Source organism: Rousettus aegyptiacus, unplaced genomic scaffold (genome assembly GCF_014176215.1).
Source record: "Rousettus aegyptiacus isolate mRouAeg1 unplaced genomic scaffold, mRouAeg1.p scaffold_m13_p_1, whole genome shotgun sequence".
NCBI lineage: Eukaryota > Metazoa > Chordata > Mammalia > Chiroptera > Pteropodidae > Rousettus > Rousettus aegyptiacus.
Window position 1 is genome coordinate 36,061,591 of NW_023416284.1, and position 19,038 is coordinate 36,080,628.

Here is a 19,038-nt window from a genome sequence, read left to right on the forward strand (position 1 = left end):
GGCAGGATGAGTTCAAGTGCCAGCCTCTTTGAGGTGTCTGGAATGACCGATCCCTTCATTCCCTGGTTTTGGTGTAGAATGCACTCCTATTGACAAACTCCTCCTCCTGAGATTGGTTGTTTTTCCGGGACCACCTTTGTCCTCTGTCAGGTCCCTTCTAAGTTTGCCAGATGAGCCCTTATCCCAAACCCAAACACTGATGGAAATTTTTCTAGGCGGCTTCTCCATGCCTACGATTATAGCATATATTTCATATCATATCATATTATATATCATAACACGTATACGTACACACTTTGAGGAAGGGAGGAGGGGTGTCACCCTACCTTCAGCATATCTACATCTTTCAGTTCTAGTCTAGCTGGAAGCACAGACCCTGAAATATCAACACTGATTCTCTCTGGGTGAAGAGATCGTGGATGGTACTCATTTTCTTTGTTCTTTTCAGAACTGGCCATTTAAAATTTTCTTCTGTGGATACCCATACAGGCAAGGACATCGTGTCTTGCTCAGAACCTCATCCCAGCACCCAACAGCAGTGTTTGGCACTTGGTAGGTGCTCAATAAAGGTGTGAACAAATAGCAGGTATTATTTTTTTAAGACAGTGAGAGGCTGGTTTAGCAGTAACAGGGAGTGGCTTTTGCAACCTGGAGCTTGCCCCGCTCCACGTGGACCCGCCAGGTTCAGCGCACCCGTTTCCGCCTTTGCCAGGCGCGGGGGACTGTCTGACGCTGCCTAGCGGGGCGGAGTGTCTGGCGCCAGTCACTGTGCCCTGGCCCTTTGTGATCCGCAGGATCGGCAGCAGCGGGGCCGTCCCACCCTGACGAGGGGAGGAGACAGGACCAGGCTAGTCCAGGAATTCGTCGGGCCTCTCTCTCTTGTGCCTCTGCTTGGGAGGCTTCTTGCAACTCGCCTCCCTCCAGCCTCCTGCAGCCTCTTCAATCAGACTCTGCTCTGGGACCTCGGATGCTTGTTTCAGAGCCATACCCCGCGGACCCGTCTCCGCCGTTCCCAGAAGACTCCCCTGGCTTCGGCCCTGCACATTGTTGGGTCTAGAGTGTCCCGCCACTTGGGTAAGGGCCCGGCCGTCCGCTCCCTCCCCCACCTCGCGGCCTCAGAACCGCCCAATTCCCTGAGAGCCTCCTGCTGCGGACTCTTCCGCAGTCCCAGCCCTCACTCTGATCTGCCTCAACCCACATAGTGGGACAGCAGATCTGCCTCAACCTCCATAGTGGGGCAGAAAGCATCTGGGATTTGGGTTGGGATGGGCCGGCCTCTCACTAGGATGGGGAGGGCCTCCCGGTGGAAGAGCCAGAGAGTCCAGAGGGTACAGCCACTGTTGACTCGCTTGGGCACACATTGGGTGGAGTGGGGAACACTAGCCCATGTTGTGAGCAGCTTTCCTAAAAGGGCTCAATCCAGGCAGTCAAGCTGGGTCCAGACGTCAGCAGCTCCGCCAAGGAGGAGTTCAGCCCCCACGGGACAAGGTGGTGAGAGAGGGGGAGGTAGGGCATGTGTGAGCCCTCTAGGTAGGATGGAGTTCAGGGCTGGCTGGACAGTGTCTGGAATCTGGCCTCCATGACTTGTTAGCTTTCGTTCCTCTCTATCCCTACTAGGCGGTCTTCTTTCCCACAGACCATTGAACTGGGTTCTCACTGCTCTACTTGCTCAGCTTCTCCTTAAAGGGCTGCGATTCTGAAAGCACCTGGCCTGGAAGTAATGTTTAGGTTTCCTCTACTTCCTGTCTTACTGGTATCACTACTCCCTTCCTTTATTCCTCCCTCCTGTCCCCAGTCCCATTTTTCCCATAACTTCCTTTATTCTGTCATGCCATGCTCAAGGGGCCCCCAGAAGGAACTGTGAGTCTTTAGCTTGGAGAACAGGAGAGGATTCTTGCATGCATGCATTCATTCATTCATTCATTCATTCATTCAGATCATTCATTTATACCTTATTTACTTCCCTTCACTCATACGTTCCTTTATTCTTTCCCATCTAATTACTCACTCCTTTATTCTTTGGATGCTGACTGATCAAGGTTCCGAGTGTTTGGTGGGAGGAGGTCAGGATATTCTGATGAATCATCACCATCTTGCTCAAGGTCAAGGAGAAATTAGCCCAAACCAACCCAATTTAAGAGAAAAAGCAGCCTAAGAGAGAAATAAAGGGCTATGGAGAGAAATAAAGGACTGTGATGTGTGTGCATGTGTTTGTGTGTGGGGGCTGAGGGTGTAGAGGAGAAGGATGTAATTTTCACTTAGAAGGAGCCTAGAAGACATCCTAGAGGTAGTCTCCTTTCAGCTGGACTTTGATGGGGGGCAGGGTTTGAATATTGAGTTATTAGGGGGCATCAGAGTGGAGGGAACAGCAGGAACAGAGGAAAACTCAGGTGTGTGAGGCACCAGTGGAAGCTCTGTGCATGGCCTGAGAGGATTAGAAGAAATAGGTTTAGACGGGGAGGCCAGGGCCAAGCAGAGGACAGGATATGTGCTCCCACATCTCTGCCAATGTCACAGGCAAGGGGAGCATCTTTGTTCTAGGTGACCCAGAGCCACAGTCATAGGGTGAGAGGAAGACCCTCTGGCTATTCGAGCTCTTTCATTGTACAGGCAGCCTTAGATGGAATAAGCCCTTCAGTCTTTGAGGTATGAAGTGGATGCTGGGATACTAAGTATGTGTGTGGAGAAGGGAGAACTGTAGGTTCCGACCTATGGACTGGTCCGGCTGGGACAGTGCTGAAAGCGGGAGCCAAAGTGGATGATGTCAGAAGTCCCCTCCTCCCCAGAAAGTCCATGGTCCTGTCTGGGAAGGCTGAAAGACCCAGCAGTGGGAATTCCTGGGAGTTTGGTTATTTATTCACTCATTCATTTGGTTATTTCCTCCCTCCCTTCCTTCCTTCCCTATCACTTAGTCACTAAACCCTTGCTCCATACAGATCCTGTGTTTAGGGCTCAGATGATGCAGATGAGGTCCCTGGCCCTGTGACACAGACCCATGACTGACAATGACAACCCAGTATCACCGTGGAATATAGATGGAGCTTATTTCATTGTGTTTTGTCACTGAGTGGGGAGGTAGAGCTCGGACGAGGACCTGAAGAATTAACGCAGACGTTTGTTCTGCAGCCAGGAAGGCCTCATTGGTTGGGCCAGATGAAGGATGTAATGAGAAGAAAGAAATGTTTGTGGGAGAAAATACTCCAGGTTGACAAAGGTTAAGAGGCAGGACATCTGTAGATGTGGGATGCCCCAGACTCGAGGACCAGGCCTTCGGTCTGAGGGCACCACAAGCTCATCCCATACCAGAAATGAGCCTACTGGATTTAGGAACCTCTGAAGAATTCTCTGGTCAGCATAAACTATAAGCAGATTGTATAGAGTTATGATTAAACTTGTGGACTTAGATCAGGTTCAAATCCTGGTGTTAGCTCTTGTCAACTGGCTGACTTTGGACAAACGACTCCTTGCCTTTGTTTTTTCCTCTGTAGGAGAATAATAATCATAGTACCTTCTTCTTAGGGCAAGGCCCAAAGGTGGTAAGTATAAGAAGTGCTTGCGCAGTGATGGGCATGTAAGAAGGGCTCTAATGACAGGGGTATAATGACAATAATAGTGATGATGATAGTGATATACTGTCAAGAACTGCCTTTAAAATCTCTGGGCCTCATTCTCTCCAGCCGTAAAACTGAAGGGCTGATCTAGCTCTTCTCAAAGTATGATCCCTGGGCCAGTAGCAGCAGCACGTAAGAAGTGTAAATTCTTAGGCTTGACTGAAGCTTCACTGGAGGTGAGGCCCAGCAATCTGTATTTTAACAAGCCCTGTGGGTGATTCTGATGCAGGCTGAAGTTTCAGAATCACTGACCTAGCTACCACTTATCACCTTTTCTCAGTCTGCCTTTCCAGGACTATGGTTCATCCAGGTGTGTTTCATGTTTCTCATATTTAAAGCCCTAGTCTGGGAGCTGGTGGGGTGGGGGCACAGAGAGGAGTAAGATGTGGTCTCAGTTCTCAGGGGGCTGAGAAAAGTGAGGCAAAGAGCATGGAAATAGTCACTGGAGTAACATGGCAACCAGGACTCCTAAAGAGACACGAATCAGTTCTGTAATAAAAAGCAGAGAAGAGAGAGACCGTTGTGGGCTGGAGGGGCTTCTGCAGAAAGATCTAGCTCTCTGTTGCTCGTTTCTGATAATAATAACTGAACCTTGCTGGAAATCCTCTCATAAGTCTGACGAGAGCCTCTCTTATTTTATATCTTGTTTGGGGTGGGGTGAACAGGGCTCTGGACTTGAGGTCAGGAGTGATAATTCTAGATGACTTTCTCACTGTGACTTTAGGGGGCTCATTTTTCATTTCTGGGCCTTAATGTATCCATCAGTGAGATGAAGGGACCAGACAGAGTCCAGTGAGTCTGAAATATTATGATTCTGGAGAGAGGCTAGGATTGGGGACCAGAAGCTCTCTAGTTTCTATTACTTCATCTGCCTAGTGAGGATCCTGAGATTGTCCTGGCCTCCTGCCCGAATCCAATGAGATTGAGGATTGAGTGAGATGAGCTGTTCCCTTTCCGGGCTGGTTTCCTTACCAGTCCAGGGTGGTCTCATGACTCCTGTCCAGTTTACCTCACATGGCTTTTATCATGTTGGGCATGTTCTCATTCCCAGAGGCTTCTTGATGCCTAATCTCTGTTGCCTAGCATTAGAGATTCCCAGCTTTTCCCTGCAAGGTGAGGCTCTTCACTGCCTGTGATGGCATCCCATTCTGTTCCTGTTAGGCCTTTCCCTCCACCCCTCTTCTTGGTCTATCTAAACCCATTTAGTCCTCGGGCTAGCTCTAGCTATCTCCTTCAGGAAGCCTCCTGGCTTGCCCCAACCCTCAATGTCATCCTTGGACCATCGTCTTTTTCATCCTTAGACCGTCTTGCAGTCTTTAAGGGGTGACTTTAATTTCTCATTCGTACATGTTGAACTGCTGACAGACCATGAACAATTTGAGGGTAAGCTCATAGGGATGTCCTTGACCCTTAAAGCAAAGGAGGAGGAAGCATGCCAAAAGTCACATAGCAAATTAGGTGAAAGAACCAGGCCCAGACCCCAGGTGTCCTAGGCTCAGGGCGAGACAGTATTAGATGTGTGGTAAGTGAACTAGAGGCAATAAAGGGCCGAGGAAAGGTCAGAGGCCTCAGAATTGAGATGACCTCTGTTCCAGTATGGCTCTGTGCTCAATAGCTGTGCCACCTGGGACACATTATCTACCTTCCCCAAGGGACCTCCTGGGGGGTTTGGATTGAGGACCAGTATGAGGCCTGGCACACAGTTAGGTGCTGGGTAATTGTAAGGAGATCATTATTAGTCCCGATCCATGATCCGCATGTCCAATCCAGCTTGTCTGCCTAGATTGCCACCCCCGTTCACCGCTTAACCACCAAGCACTTTATTTCATTGCTATGTCATAAGCAGTCCAATATGAGTGCCAAGGCCCCCTCATTAAGCCTCTTGGAGAAGTGAGAGGGAGAAGAGGAAATCCTAGTGGTCTCTCAGTGGGTAGTGGCTACAAAGAGGGTAGGGTGGGTGCCCAGGAGCTGAGTCCTGTGAAGCCAGTGGGGTGAGATTTGGCAGGTGCCACTTTTAGAAAAGTCATGCCGCCTATTTTGAGGCAGTGAAGGGTGTGCCTTGTCCCCGGCCAGCAGCTGCTGGATGCCCGCGACCTGGAGCCATGGGGTTGGGGTGGGGTGGCACTCTCAAGAGTGAAGAGTACTAGCAGGTGGGTCTGGTGTCTCTCTGGGACACTGCTGGCATATCTCTGGCCTCCTGCCGGCTTCTGGTCTGATTGCTTGTGGACGAATAGAAACCTGGTACCCATTTTGCCAGTCTTTCTGGCCGGAGCCAGGGAACTGGAACCTCCTGGCCCCTGGGAGCGACCCCAGAGCCAAGAGACCCTTTGGGGAGGATGTCATGGGCTGGAAGTGGAGGTGACTATGTTTGGCCTTGGCTGGAAGCTAAGGGAGTGCGTAGCTAGGTGCCCAGTGGGTGGGCACGGTGCCCCCTGATGTGGCTGTGACCCAGCTGGCAGCCTCTCTGCTTTCTCTCCACTGGGCAGGCACAGGAGCCTGCTGCGTGGGGCTCTAGGAGAAGGGGGGCAGAGGGCAGTCTGAGTGGAGACTGTGACTGGGGCTCAAGAGGGGCGGGAGCTGGGGGAGGAGCAGGAAGAGAGGCGGACAGGCTTCTTATGGAGCTGGAAGCCTGGCTGTTGCTCAGGTGACCCACGTCTCTCTTGGAGGGTGTTGTAATCCAGCGACCGGAGGGTGTTGTAATCCAGCGACCGGGCTAGCGGGGTTTCAGCCACAATGATCCAGAATGTCGGAAATCACCTGCGAAGGGTATGGAGGGTGGGCTGGGGGTGGATTGGAGGCAAAGTGGGAGGCAAAGGGAAGGGAACTGGAGGCTGGAATCCCAAAAGAGAACTGAAGTTTCCATTTTAAGTCAAGTTCTACATCTCCTCTCATATTCCACGGGCCATTTTCTAACTCTCTTTTTGGATAGAGAAATTTCAGGACCCCTGGGCTGGTTTATTAAAAGCAGCAATCCCCAAACAAGCCCTAGGGACCATTACACTCCAGAGGGTGGGCTATGTTGAGTGCAGTCATCTTCTGCAAATTCTTTTCATCTGAAATTCTATTCTGGGAGGTCTGTGAGTGTTTCCGCCAGGACGTCTGAACTTCATGGCTGTGCAATGCTTAACTTTCAGAGTTCAGGACTCAAAGGCTGTGGAGCTGTTAGCTGTTAACAGGGCTTGGGATGTATGTGCAAGTGAGTGTGACGGGGTGAAGCCCGGGGTTCTTGGGGACTAAAACCTCTTTGGGAGAGCAAGTATAGGACCAAGTGAGCGTTGCTGGAAACCTATCCTGCAAGGTGACCTTGCAGAGAACAATTCCCCAGAACCTGTTAACAGGGACTTTGGAGCCGAAATTAAATACTGAGACACTAGACAGACCCAAGTGCTCAGCCAGCTTTTGATTTGGTGAACAGAGAAAGGTTCAGGACAGACTGGCAGAGGTTGTGCTGGGAGTAGAGTGAGTGTCCTTTGAGGATATTTTTGGAGAAAGCCTTTTTAAAAGGGACAAATAAAGAAATCTCTTATTTATCTCCCCACCCCATCTGTATGACTGCCATTTTATAGGAGGTAACAATATCCTTTTATAGCACAAATTCATACATAGTGCTGACATGCTAGGCACCAGACCAGACATATATTAACTCCTTCAGTTCTCTGTGAGGTAGGTAGAGTTATCATCCCCATATCCCAAATGAGGAAATGGGCTCAGAGAGGTTGAGTTACTGGCCCAGAATCACACTAACAGGAAGTGGTGGAGCTGGGATTTGAACTCGGGCAATCTAGCTCCAGGGTTTTAGCTCATAGGAAACCTGAGGCTCATCCTGAAGAAAGCCCAGAGATTCTGACCCACACGTCCTGACTTGGAGCCCAGTTAGCTTTCTGTTTCCTCTTGATGCCCCTCACTTCCCACTGAGTCTAGGAGTGGAGGTGGGTGTGGGGTGTGGAAGTTGGGCCCACAAGGTGACGCCAGTAACTTCGTGCTGGCTGAGAACACTCTGGTCTGGATGGCCACCGTTGAACTGTTGCCTGCATGGCAGGTCACCTTGGACCTGAATTCCTCCTGAATTCTCTTAGTTCTCTGGGAATACAGGAGGGTTGCAGACTGTTTTCTGGGTTGTTACCAAAGCTATTTTTAATGAACAGCAAGTACTCCAAAAAACCCTACCAAGCTCTCTTCGCTGGGGACTAGAAAACCGGGAACAGGAGGGAGGCCTCGGATAACCATAGGCCCTCATCAGTATCCTGTGTTTCTGCAGGCACTGGGTGTTTCAGAGTCAGAATATTCTGGCTTTTACCCACCACTGGGTACCCAGCCAGCACTGCACAGTGAGTGAGTGAGTGAGTGAGTGAGTGAATGAACAAGGTGGTGAGTCTGCTGCCAAGCTGAGGTAGGGGGCTAGAGGAGCACTGAGTGCCTGTTCATTGGTACTGGAAAGGTCCCCTGTCCAGTCTCTCTAGGTGGAAACGCTTCTCCTTCCCCCATGCAAGGGTCAGTCTATACTGGCCCTTGAATCCCACACTCCTGAGCTGGCAGGGTACTTCTGGTATTCTAGTGGGAGGCTGGGTATCTCTGCTCAGCCTGAATTCTATCCTGGCTCAGCTCCCACTGGGGCCCAAGAACCTTGTTTACCCCAGAAGTGAGGGTGGGGCTGTTCGTGCCAGTTCCCCTGAGAAGCCCTGTGCCTGGGCAGTGCTGCTAACAGGGTTGGAAACAGCGCGGTTGTCTGTGCACGTGCTCATGCGCCCACAGACCTACGTGCTGCTCCACAGCCCCTGGGTGTCCTGCCGCTTCACCCCGAACCTGAGGATAGCTGGAGGTGCTCCTCCCTGCCCAGCCCCACAGCCTCATTAGGGGTCTAGTTCTGAGTGTGAGGAGGTTGAGGGCATAACATTTGGTCACCCTGCATTAGAATGTTATCTTTATCCCATTGATCATTTGTAACCTTGGACTAGGTGCTCCCCCTCTCTGGGTGTCCCTGAGGTCCCTAACCAGCCTTCACATCTTAGGGAGCTGGACCGTTGTGAAGGGTTTGCGCATCACCTTGAAGTTGGTCCTGATGCTAAAAGGCAGGGGCCAACCACCTTGAGGATCTCACTGTGTGGAGGTAGAGGGGAGGCCTGTAGACATAAAATGACATGTATCCATCATATAGTAGGAATGCAAAAGCTACTGAATGAATGAATGACAATGGGAGCACAGAAGGGGGCTAAAGTGGTCCCGGAAGGCTTCCTGGAGGAAGAGGCGAGACTTGACCATTTAGCTTTGGCCTATTTAAGAGCCACATTTGAACCCCAGTCTCAGCTGTGGGCAGACACCCTTAGTGCTTAGTCTGTCCTGGAGGCTCTTCTTTGCCTTTCAAAACCTGGCTTAGCCATCATTTCCCCTTCAATTCCCCATCCTGCCTACCCCCAAATCACTGGTATTTTCTCAGGATGTTGTCCTGACTTTAGTTGTTTCCTCCACAGGCATTAGCATGTGTCAGGTGTTGAATGCATTGTGATGAACCTAGGCTGTTGTATGGAGCTGACAGCTAATGACAGAGACACAGTGAAAAGGCAGTCAAAGAAATACACAAGGAAAATCTGTGCTAAGTGCTGTTAAGAGGAGTGAATACGATCTAAGAAGTGTTAGCTGTGTGCCAAGCATGCATGAACTCAGGTATTCCTCATAACAACACTGAAGTAGATGATGGTATTTTGCCCATATTTAAGATGAAACTGAGACAAGTGAGACAGAGATGTTAAGTAACTTGCCCAAGGTCACACAGCTAGTAAGTGGAACTGCCGAGATTAAACCGAGGCTATCTGGAGAACAGAGAACTGTCAGAGAATAACGAGAGAGGTCAGGGGAGAGCTCTCTGAGCAGGTGACAACTGAGCAGAAACCTAGCAGCCGAGAAGGAGGCAGCTATGGAAGGAGCCAAGGGAAGAGCATTACAGGCAGAGGGAACAGCATTCATTTGCGGGCTCTGAGGTGAGGGGAGTTTGGTGCCTCTGAGCTGCTGAATGGAGTCTAGTGTGGCTTGGAGTGGAGTGAGTGAGGGCAGAGCAGCTGAAAGGAGCTGAGACATGGCTGCCATGTGCTGCAGGCTGTCGGGGTGGGTCCTGTAGGCAGGGTTTGGGGTTTAGAATGTGGTACGTAGTATAGTATCATCCTGCCACTAGACCGCGCTCTCCTCGAGGACTCTCTGGACCTCCAGGCTTGGTGTCAAGGTTCACAGTCCCTGTACACTGAGCTCAGGATCCTAGGAAAACACATCATCACGGTTCCTCTCCTATGAATGGCCAGAGCCTTGAAGGTCCCAGCCGCCTTCCTATCTACCCATAGTCCTCATAATAGGGAGGTGGACAATAGGATCAGACCCCTGGTACAGATAAGGCATGGAGAAGTGAAATGATGTTCCCAGGCCTGTACAAATGGCAAGGGACTCAGAACCTTTATTGAGGGGTCTAGGACCCTTTTCAAGCCCCTGTCTTGACCAGAAAGGCATCTGGAGCCTCTGTGCAACCAGAATATGGTCTTACTGTGTGTCACACTCAGACCCACCCCCCTCCCAGTCTTCATTGCCCATCTTCATATACTGATGACGCAGAGCCAGGGCTACCTGCCTCCCTCCACTTTGCACACACCAGCATCGAGGAAGGCTGCCCTAGTGCCTTTTACCTGTACCTGGTCCAGGTGGGGCAGAACTGGCGCCTCACTGCTCTGCCCCACAGTGTAAGTGTCCAGGGAGCTGCCTTGCAGACTCTAACTAACTTCACCCCATAAGCCTCAGTTTTCTCATCTGTGAACTAGGCCTGTTCCTGTAGATGTTGTTAGATCATTGACGAGATGAAAGACTTTGGAGAAACATAGAACTTGGCATGTAATTGGCCATGGTGAATATTGGTTCTTTTCTTTTCACCTTATCTGTACTTCGGTTTCCTCAATGGGTCAATGACAGGGTCGGCTGGTCAGATGAGATGGTAAAAGCCAGCTTTTGTTGAGTACCTGCTAAGTGTCAGGCATATTTAAACTTCCCAACAGCTCTGCCAGGCTACTGGTGTTCATCTGGCTTTATAGATAAGAAAACCAAGACTCTGGCGTTGAACTGCTTTGAACTAGTTAGAGCATTCCAAGTCTTGTCTTAGGGTACTAAGCTGCACCTGGGCAGGGGCCCTGTGCTGTGGCTCTTCTCCTTGTCCTGGGCTGACCTGGCTGAGCCGAGGAACTGACACTGCTGCCTTGTGGCTGCTCTGTCCTGTGGCTCCAGGGACAGATGGTGCTGGCAGCTGGGTCCTCTGCCAGCTCCCTGGCTGTGGGCCTGTGTGCTCCTGCCATTCCCCAGGAGCAGCTTCCTTTTGGCTAGGAGGTGGCATTACGACAGTAATGGAAAGGACCAGAGTCTGGTGCTTTGGGGACACAGGGCTGAGTCACGCTGGACCTGTCCTCAGGTGCCCCAAGCTGATGAGGAGACAGAGAGAGGAACAATCTGATGACAGAAGTGTGGCCAGGCTGTGACAGAGAGAAGCCCAGAGGTAGCCCCTCACAGTTTAAGGGCAGAGCAGGCTCCCTAGAGGAGGTGATGAGTTAGACGTGAAAGCTTTTCCAGGTCAGGAAGCATGGTCTAGGCAGAGCCACTCGTACATGAGGTGTGGGAAAGAGCCTGTTCTACAAGGATTGGGGAGAGAATTTGTCAGTGACCCCTTGAGGGTAACATGTATGTCCTGTCCTGGGCTTCTTCAATAGTAATAATTTGACCTCAGCAAATCAGACATTAATTAATGTCGGTAGACATTAAATATTAAGCATCTCGTGATTATGGTAATCATTTCACAATGCATATGTATATCAAAACATCACATCATGCAACCTAAATATCTACAATTTTTACTTTTCAGTCATCTCCCAATAGAGCTGGAAAAAAACTTATGTAGTGAGGCACTGAGACTCTACAAGGACATGATACTTGGCCTCTGTCCTCAAGGAGTTTATTATCTTCTCGTGTGTGTACTTACTTTACAATCTAGGAAGCATGAGTACATGCTTTACCTGGAATGGTTGTCCAAAAGCCCAGAGAGTCAGCAGGCTGGCTGCCGCACCTCCCCTGCGGCCCCCCACTTGAGATAAGATGCTCACTGTGGGTGGTGGTGCCAAACCCAAGGTCTCTCTACTGCTTGGCATTATCCTCTAGACAATGGGAGTGACAGCTAGAACAGGCTGTGATTCGCCCCAGGGGTGTGGCCAGTCAGGTGTGGCCCTGCTCCCAGTCCTGGAAACTGGTCAGAGGTTGGAAGGGGAGTGGCGCTAGGGCCTTCCTAAAGCAGCCTGAGGTTTCCAGCACACTCCAGGGCTGAGCTGAACCAGGTGGGTCTCTACTTTCTTTAGATTCCTTAGGGAGGGTGTGGAAAGACCCTGCTCCTCTCCTTCTCTGGGGATATGGTACCCATGAGCTGAGGGAGGGATAGGTGGGTGGTCTGAAGTCAGAAGACTCTGGCTGGCTCTTATCTAGTTGGTAGTGGCTACCACTTTCCCAGCCTGTTTCCTCTTCTGTAACATGGGGACACAGGAGAAATAATGGTCCCTGTCACTTGAGTCTGCCTTGCGCCAAGCAGGTTAGCTCTATGCTGGCATTTATACAGAGAAGATGAATTTCAAGAGATTGAATGGCATGTCTGTAGGCCTTAAGAGCAGTGGGGGTCTGGAGAGAGGAAAGGGCCCGAGGATTAAATGACTTTGAGGCAAGGAGAGAGACCGTCCCCTGAAGAGAGCGGGAAAGGGGCAAGAACAGCATTGTTTCCCTGCACCACTCCACCTCCTACCTTGTGGGCCTCCTGGGACTCTGAGTTTACCTGGCCTCTACCCACCCTGCCCTGCTTTTGAAGATAAAAGGAGAGCTTCCAGGCAGCTGGGCTAAGAGATGTGTCTCACTGAGCAAGCTGGTTCTCAGCTAGGCAGTCTGGAAGCTAAGAGAGACTTCTGAACCTGCTTGGCCCGGTGGATAAGCTGCTCTGGGATAATGATGGTGGGGGTGCTGAGATCCCCACAGCCCCGGTGGGATGAACTGGTTAACTTTTCTTCCTATCACCTGAAAGGCAGGAATGATGGGAGGCAACCCATGGAGGGTCTTCAAAGTGCTAGAAGTCCTGTGGGCTGGTGATTGGATCTCCTTCCAGGGCTGGTGTCCCCCTGGCATGACCCCTGCCAGGCTTTGGAGTCAGAGGACCTAAGACCAATCTCCCATCTGCGTTTGACTGGCCATATGTCCTTGGGTGGATCTTTCCATGTTCCCTGTATGAGTTTCCTTTTCTTCAACCATAAAATGAGGACTCTTGCTTCAGAGTGGAGTTGAAAATTAAAGGACCCCAAAGGACGAGGCCTGGCACTCAGAAAGTGCACAATAAATGACAGCCATCAATTTCCCCTTCATAGGGCTGGGCCTCATGCTCCTGCCATGTACTAGTGGTGTCTCCACCCCATCACTAAATCTTCCCTGCCTTAAGCACATCCCTCACCACAGCAGAAGACCTCAGTACCACAGGGTGCCCATTTGGTTACGGCAGGAGTTGTCACTGTTGAGCTGTGGACAGGTGAAATCATGTGGCCGGTTTTTTCATAAACTACCATTAAGCTAGAGCTACCCCAGCATGCATATAACTTAAAGCAAAATGACTGCAACGGAAAAATATAAATGCAGCCTTACTACCATGAATCCTGTTTATTTTCATCTGCTTGGTTTTATGTTTGTTACGTTTCAGGTTGCCATCTATGACCTGGCATATCTTCATTCAAGCCATTTGATCACATGTTGAACAGAGCGGATAAATGTCAGTCCACTGGTGACACCTCCCAGGTTCGATTTAACATGTTTACTGAGCACTTACGAAGTTCTGGATCTATGCAAATGAAAAATATGCAAAATATGCCTATTTCCGCCCCAGTGATCTCTTTCCTTGTGCTTGGAAGGCCTTGTTCCAGTGATCTGGAGCTGGTTTCTAGTGATCGCCACCTTCTATTCCAAGCGGCCATTTTCCTCGTGAGGGATCTTAAGCCTTTCTGTCCCATCCACTTAAGGCCCAACAGTTCCTGAGTCTGGTTAGACTGTGTATGGACATCTGTGGGAGGCCTCTGCGGAGCGCCACAGAATCCATTCTGTTCAACATCTTGGTTCCTGGCTGAAATGAAGCCCTGGTGCTAGACAGATTGCCCCTGCACCACTGCTGGGAGCTTCCCCAAAGCCCCGCTGTCTATCTGAAGGTGGGTCTTCATCCTCAAGCTTGGCAAAGGCTCTGCCAAGGCTGCCTGGATGGATGGTCATGATGGGTGTCTTATCTGCAGGGACCTGTGCAGGCCCTTCCTAGCTCTCATGATTTCCTGTGTCATTTACAATGCCTGGCTTTTTAACAACATGAAGAGCTGACACTTTTTTCGAGCACTTTAAAGGGTCTGATCCTGTTCTAAGTACCTTGCACATAGAATCTCGTTGGATCCTGTCAATGATATTTTTATGTCCATTTTATAGATATGGAAAGTGAGGTTGAGAGTGGCTTAAGTAAATGGCTTATGGTTACCCAGGGAGATGGGCGGGGCTAGGATTCCAAGCAGACTCGTCTTCTCTTGCCCTCCTGCCAGCCCCTTGGGCTTTCCTGTTTTTACCTCTCTCTCTGTGCCCTGCTCATGGTTTCTTCAGCAAAGCTCTCCTGTGGGCTCAGATTCCTCTGAGATAGTGTAGGGTGCATGGGGGTGGGGGTGGGCCTCGGACAGGTAACCAGAGAGCTCAAAGCTGAGGGAAGGACCTGGAATGTGTATGGTAAGCACCCTGTGGAGAGCACCCCTGTATCTTGCTCTGCTCAGGTCAGCGGCCCCTGCAGGAGATGGGCCAGGCCAGCCCTAGGTCACACCCTTAGGCCTGGTGACTCCAGGCTTTAGAAGCAGCCCCTTGAGGGTGGGCATCTTCTTGCTAGGCCTTGTTCTGAGGCCTGGTCCACTCCTCACACAGCGTAAAGGAATGTGTTCATGAATGTCACAATCCAGCTCTGCTTCGGAATGGTTTCTCAAACACTTTGCGGGGAAAAGTTGGTGTGTTGTTCAAGGGAAAGCTGAGTGTGGTGGGAAAGAAGACAAGAAGGACTGTAGACTTGGGCAGGCAGGAGAACTGGGGATGTCTGGGGCCTTGGGGCGTGTGGAGGAGGTCAGCCCCAAGGTGCTTCCTGAGGGGCTGGGTCCCACGGACGGGAAGGGGTCCCACAGGAGGTGGGGTATGGGGAAGATACCGAACCTCAACAAGAGGGGCCTGCAGGGACTTGGAGAAGTGCTGGGCCTCCAAGGGGCCATCCCACGTGCTGCCAGCTTCCTGGGGCAGGAAGTCTCAGCTGCGGCCAGAACACTGCAGGGCTGAGAGGAGCAGCTAAGGCCTGAGGAATGTGTACAGTCTGGGAAGGTGAGAGAGCCCCTTTCCTTTCCTGCTTCTCTTACGGAGGGAGAGAGAGAGAGACAGAGAGAGAGAGAGAGACAGACAGAGAGAGAGAGAGAGAAAGAGAGAGAGAGAGAGAGAAATGAGAGAAAAATTTTCTCTTCTCTTTTACTTACTCTGTTCCCTACCAGCCTGTTGTTTGACCACATGATTTTTCTATTCTCTGTCTCTCTATTCCCTCCCTCTTTTTCCTTTCTGTCTCTCTTTCTCTGTTTCTGTAACCTTTTTCTTCTCCTTTCCCTCTTCTCATTCTCTTCCTCTCTCATGCCCTCCAACAGGGGACTTGTGATGCCTGTAGCTGTTGTTTCCAGCTCCAAGGTTAAACAAGGTTGTTGGCAGGGTGGCGGGGCCTGACCTATCACCTGGCCACTTGTTGCCATGGTGACCCAGAGGCAATGTCAGGCAACTGCCTTGGCTGTCTGACAGGGAAGGCAGGAAGGACTCTGATGAAGAGAGAGGCTGAGCCTGTTCTTCACAGTTCCTGAAAGGCCCAGCTCACTGCCAGGAGCTCCATCATGAGGGTGTTGCATGTGAATGTGAGTTTCAGGCTGGGTGCTATCAGAGTAGCTCTGCTGAGGGGCCACATATACTATCAGAGTGATTGGGGCCCATCAGATTTGGGTTTAGACTGCCTGTGTGCAGACCTCTCCTGTCTCTTTGTAGCATCTGCTAGAGGTAGGGGATGGGAGGTGGCAAACAGCCCCAAAAGAGGAAGCCACAAGGAGGCAACTGGCAGCGCTATGGAGAAGGGTGGGGGGAGGGGATTGAAGACTCTGATAGGAAGACCTGTTCTTCAGTGGCAGTGTCTGCATCAATAGGGAGTGAGCCCCCTGTCTCTGGGAGCAAACAAGCTTGCTGGAAGCCACTGGAGGGGGCGTGGTAGCTGTATCTAGCTGACTGGAAGGTTTCTTTGTACTCCTAAGAGCTGAGGATTTAAGAACTACAGTGTTCAGCTCACAGACAGCTTACAGTTTCCTTCCTGATGGCGGCCACCTGATAGGCTTCTGGGCCTTGAGCATCCAGTAGAACAGGTAGGAGGTACTGAAAGCATCGCTGTTACCTGCAGAGGACTTGAGGGTGGGCAGGGAAGGGAACGTCCCTGTATGGGTCCTGGCCCAGCATGTGTGGTGAGGAGGGGGCTTGCCTGGCACAAATGTCTGGGATGCGGTAGTAACCACCCTGCCTATCAGGCAAGAGAGGCGGTTACAGCAAAGCAGCCGAACAGCCTCAGGCTTCGAGTTGCCGTGTGATTGTGTATGTGTATGTGTATGTGTGCAAGTTACTTCCTCTTTTGGAGTCTCTTTTTTTTCTACAAAATGGGAATAATAACAACACTCAACTATTAGGGCCACGTGAAGACTGAACAAGATAATGCAAAGAAAGTGCTTAGCACATACTTAAGCGAGGGAGCGCGATCATTCTCAATCTCACCTGCACACCTACACTTTCAATTTTATAGGTGAGGAAGCTGGGGCCAGGGAGATTAAAAAAAAAAAAAAAAAAGCTTGCTCACATCCCTTCAGTCGTTAGTTGTGGGGCATATTGCTGGGACAGCACCCAAACGATACAAAGAAAAGGGAACGAGGGTGTTGGCTGCTGTTTATTTGAGCCCCTGGCCCCACACAACTGGTCCTGTGTCCTGCAGGCTCCGCACACGTGCCCACAGGCCCCTGCTGCCCTTCAGTGTAGCAGCACCTCCTAGGTCACCCCTCGTTCCGTTGCTGCCTTCCCACCTAGACCTTGGCTTTGCGAGGAGCTTGTCCTCCTGGGCAGACCGCTGCAGTTTACAAAGCACTTTCCCTATGTCCCCTCCTTTGCGCCTCAGGACAGCTCTGCAAAGTTCTTATTGATATCATTTCACAGGTGAGGATATGGGCATGTGGGCATGTAGGGGTGCTCAGTTGCTGCTGAACACATGAATAACTGGTGGAGGCGGAAGCAAGTTGCTTGTCGCCCTGCATTTCTGAGGGTGGGTCTGGGGTTCCCATGCAGCCCACCCCGCTCCAGAACCCATGGTCCCACGTTCCTCTCTTTCCACATTTCCATTTCCCCAAAGATGAGAAACGAAGGCTGCTCGGGGCCTGTGATGGTTCAGGGAAGACAAATCCCGGCCCAGCTCATTGCTCCACCCTCTGCAGCCTACTCACAGTGATGCTTCCTCACAGGTACACAGCACGCCACGGCCAGGTGCCTTCAGTTCTGGGATCTCTTTTAATCTTCACACTACTCTTGGATGAGATGGGGTGACCGTGTTTGTCACAGTTTCTCAATAACTCACCCAAGGTCTGCCTGACTCTAGGCCCTTTCACTTGAGACCTTGGACAGAGAGCCTCCCATGCCTCAGTCTCCCCAGCCATACAAGCAGACAGTTGTAACCAATCTCTGAGTCCTCCTCACACGGTGAAGGAAAGGGCTGCCATGTAGGTAGAGGCGGGAAGCCTGTGCTTAAGCCCAGCTGTGTGGTACACAGCAACAGGACCTTGGACAGGACTTGGGACTTCTCTGGGCTTAGGTCCCCTGTATGCTTCACCAATGATAACACCTCAAATATGTGCCCTTGGGTCAGATGGGTTAGGAATGAGAAAGCAGGAAATGTCCTCTCCACCAACTCTGGCCCCTGGGAGCCTCCTTCGAGGGGCTGGGGGAGTGAGTTCTCTTGATGACCCAGGCTGAGGATAGGTGTCGGATTTCAGACAAGGTTATTTTTACTCTGGAGGTGGAGGGAGGCAGGTGATGTTCGGGGCACTCTGTTCTAGAATGGGGTGAAGGGGCAGGGTGGGAGCTGGGCCTCTAGTGAGGAAGCTTGCTTGGCCTTATGGCCTATACTCTCCCCGTGTATGTGGGGTGACACTGGTGGGAATCAGAAACCCACTGAACAAGCTCATTCATTCGGTCTACAACCAGCCAGGCTCTGTGCTGGGTCCCGTGGACACCAGGAGTAGAGAGAGAGGGCTCCTGCCTGGTGGATCTTCTGGTCTGGTGTCAGTCAAATACTCCTTCAACTAAATCAACATTGTCATTCATTATAGAGGGACGTGCTTGGAACATGAGGATGGGGGAGGAGATAATGAAACTGGGGGATGAACAGACATTGCAGAGGTAAAGAGAAGAGGGAAGCGTACTCCAGGCAGAGCGAATGGCACAGGCAAAGGCCCTGTGGTGGGCGGCGGCACGATGAGTATGAGAAATTGAGAGAAGCCCATGAGGCTGGGGTCACATGGTTTGACAAAAACTGGAGGTTGGCAGTGGTCTGCGTGGAGCTTGGAGGACTTTTAAAAAACCTTTTTGTTATTATTTTATATTACTTCACCCTTCGGGGTATATAGTTCAATGGTTAGACATTTATATAATTTATGAAGTGATCCCCCAATTACTCTTGTACTCATTTGGCACTACATACAACTATACAATAATACTGACTGTATTCCTTATGCTATCCTCTAACTCCTTGTGACTATTTCGAAACTACTAATCTGTAATTCTTCATCCCTTCGCTTTTTTATCCAGCCCCACAACCCTCTTTCCCTCTGGCAATCACCAGTTTTGTCCTCTGTATCTGCGAGTCCATTTTCATTTAGTTCGTTTATTTCTTTTGTTCCTTAGATTCCACATATAAGTATTTATCTTTCTCTATCTGACTTATTTCACTCAGTGTAATACCTTCTAGGTCCATCCATGTTGTTGCAAATGGTAAGATTTTGTCTTTTTTAATGGCTGAATAGTATTCCATTTTATATTCATACCATAACTTCTGCATCCAGTCATCTGTCGATGGGCACTTAAGTTGCTTCCATATCTTAGCTATTGTGAATAGCGCAGCTGTGAACATAGGGGTGCATAGATCTTTACGAACTAGTGTTTTAGTTTTTCTTTAGATAAATACTCAGAAGTGCAATTGTTGGGTCAAAAGGTAGTTCTATTTCTAATTTTTTGAGGAATCTCTAAACCGTTTTCCATAGTGGCTGCACCAATT

The 19,038-nt window shown here is 50.5% G+C and overlaps 1 protein-coding gene across 7 annotated transcripts in view; it reads left to right on the plus strand.

The window, feature by feature from the left end:
• Positions 1 to 852: 852 nt before the first annotated feature.
• The window catches only part of ACOT11 (acyl-CoA thioesterase 11), a 48,563-nt gene continuing 30,377 nt past the window's right edge, over positions 853 to 19,038 (plus strand). Inside the window, exons 1-2 of one of the 7 annotated variants that reach the window (XM_016120420.2) lie at positions 993 to 1,074; positions 13,351 to 13,445. In XM_016120420.2, coding sequence (XP_015975906.1) covers positions 13,398 to 13,445 — 48 coding nt within the window. In that variant the 5' untranslated portion in view covers positions 993 to 1,074; positions 13,351 to 13,397. Of the gene's footprint in view, positions 1,075 to 5,720; positions 5,970 to 6,237; positions 6,378 to 13,350; positions 13,446 to 14,845; positions 15,033 to 19,038 lie in introns of those variants that run through there. The other 6 variants (XM_016120417.2, XM_016120416.2, XM_036234407.1 and 3 more) reach the window with 6 other exon arrangements.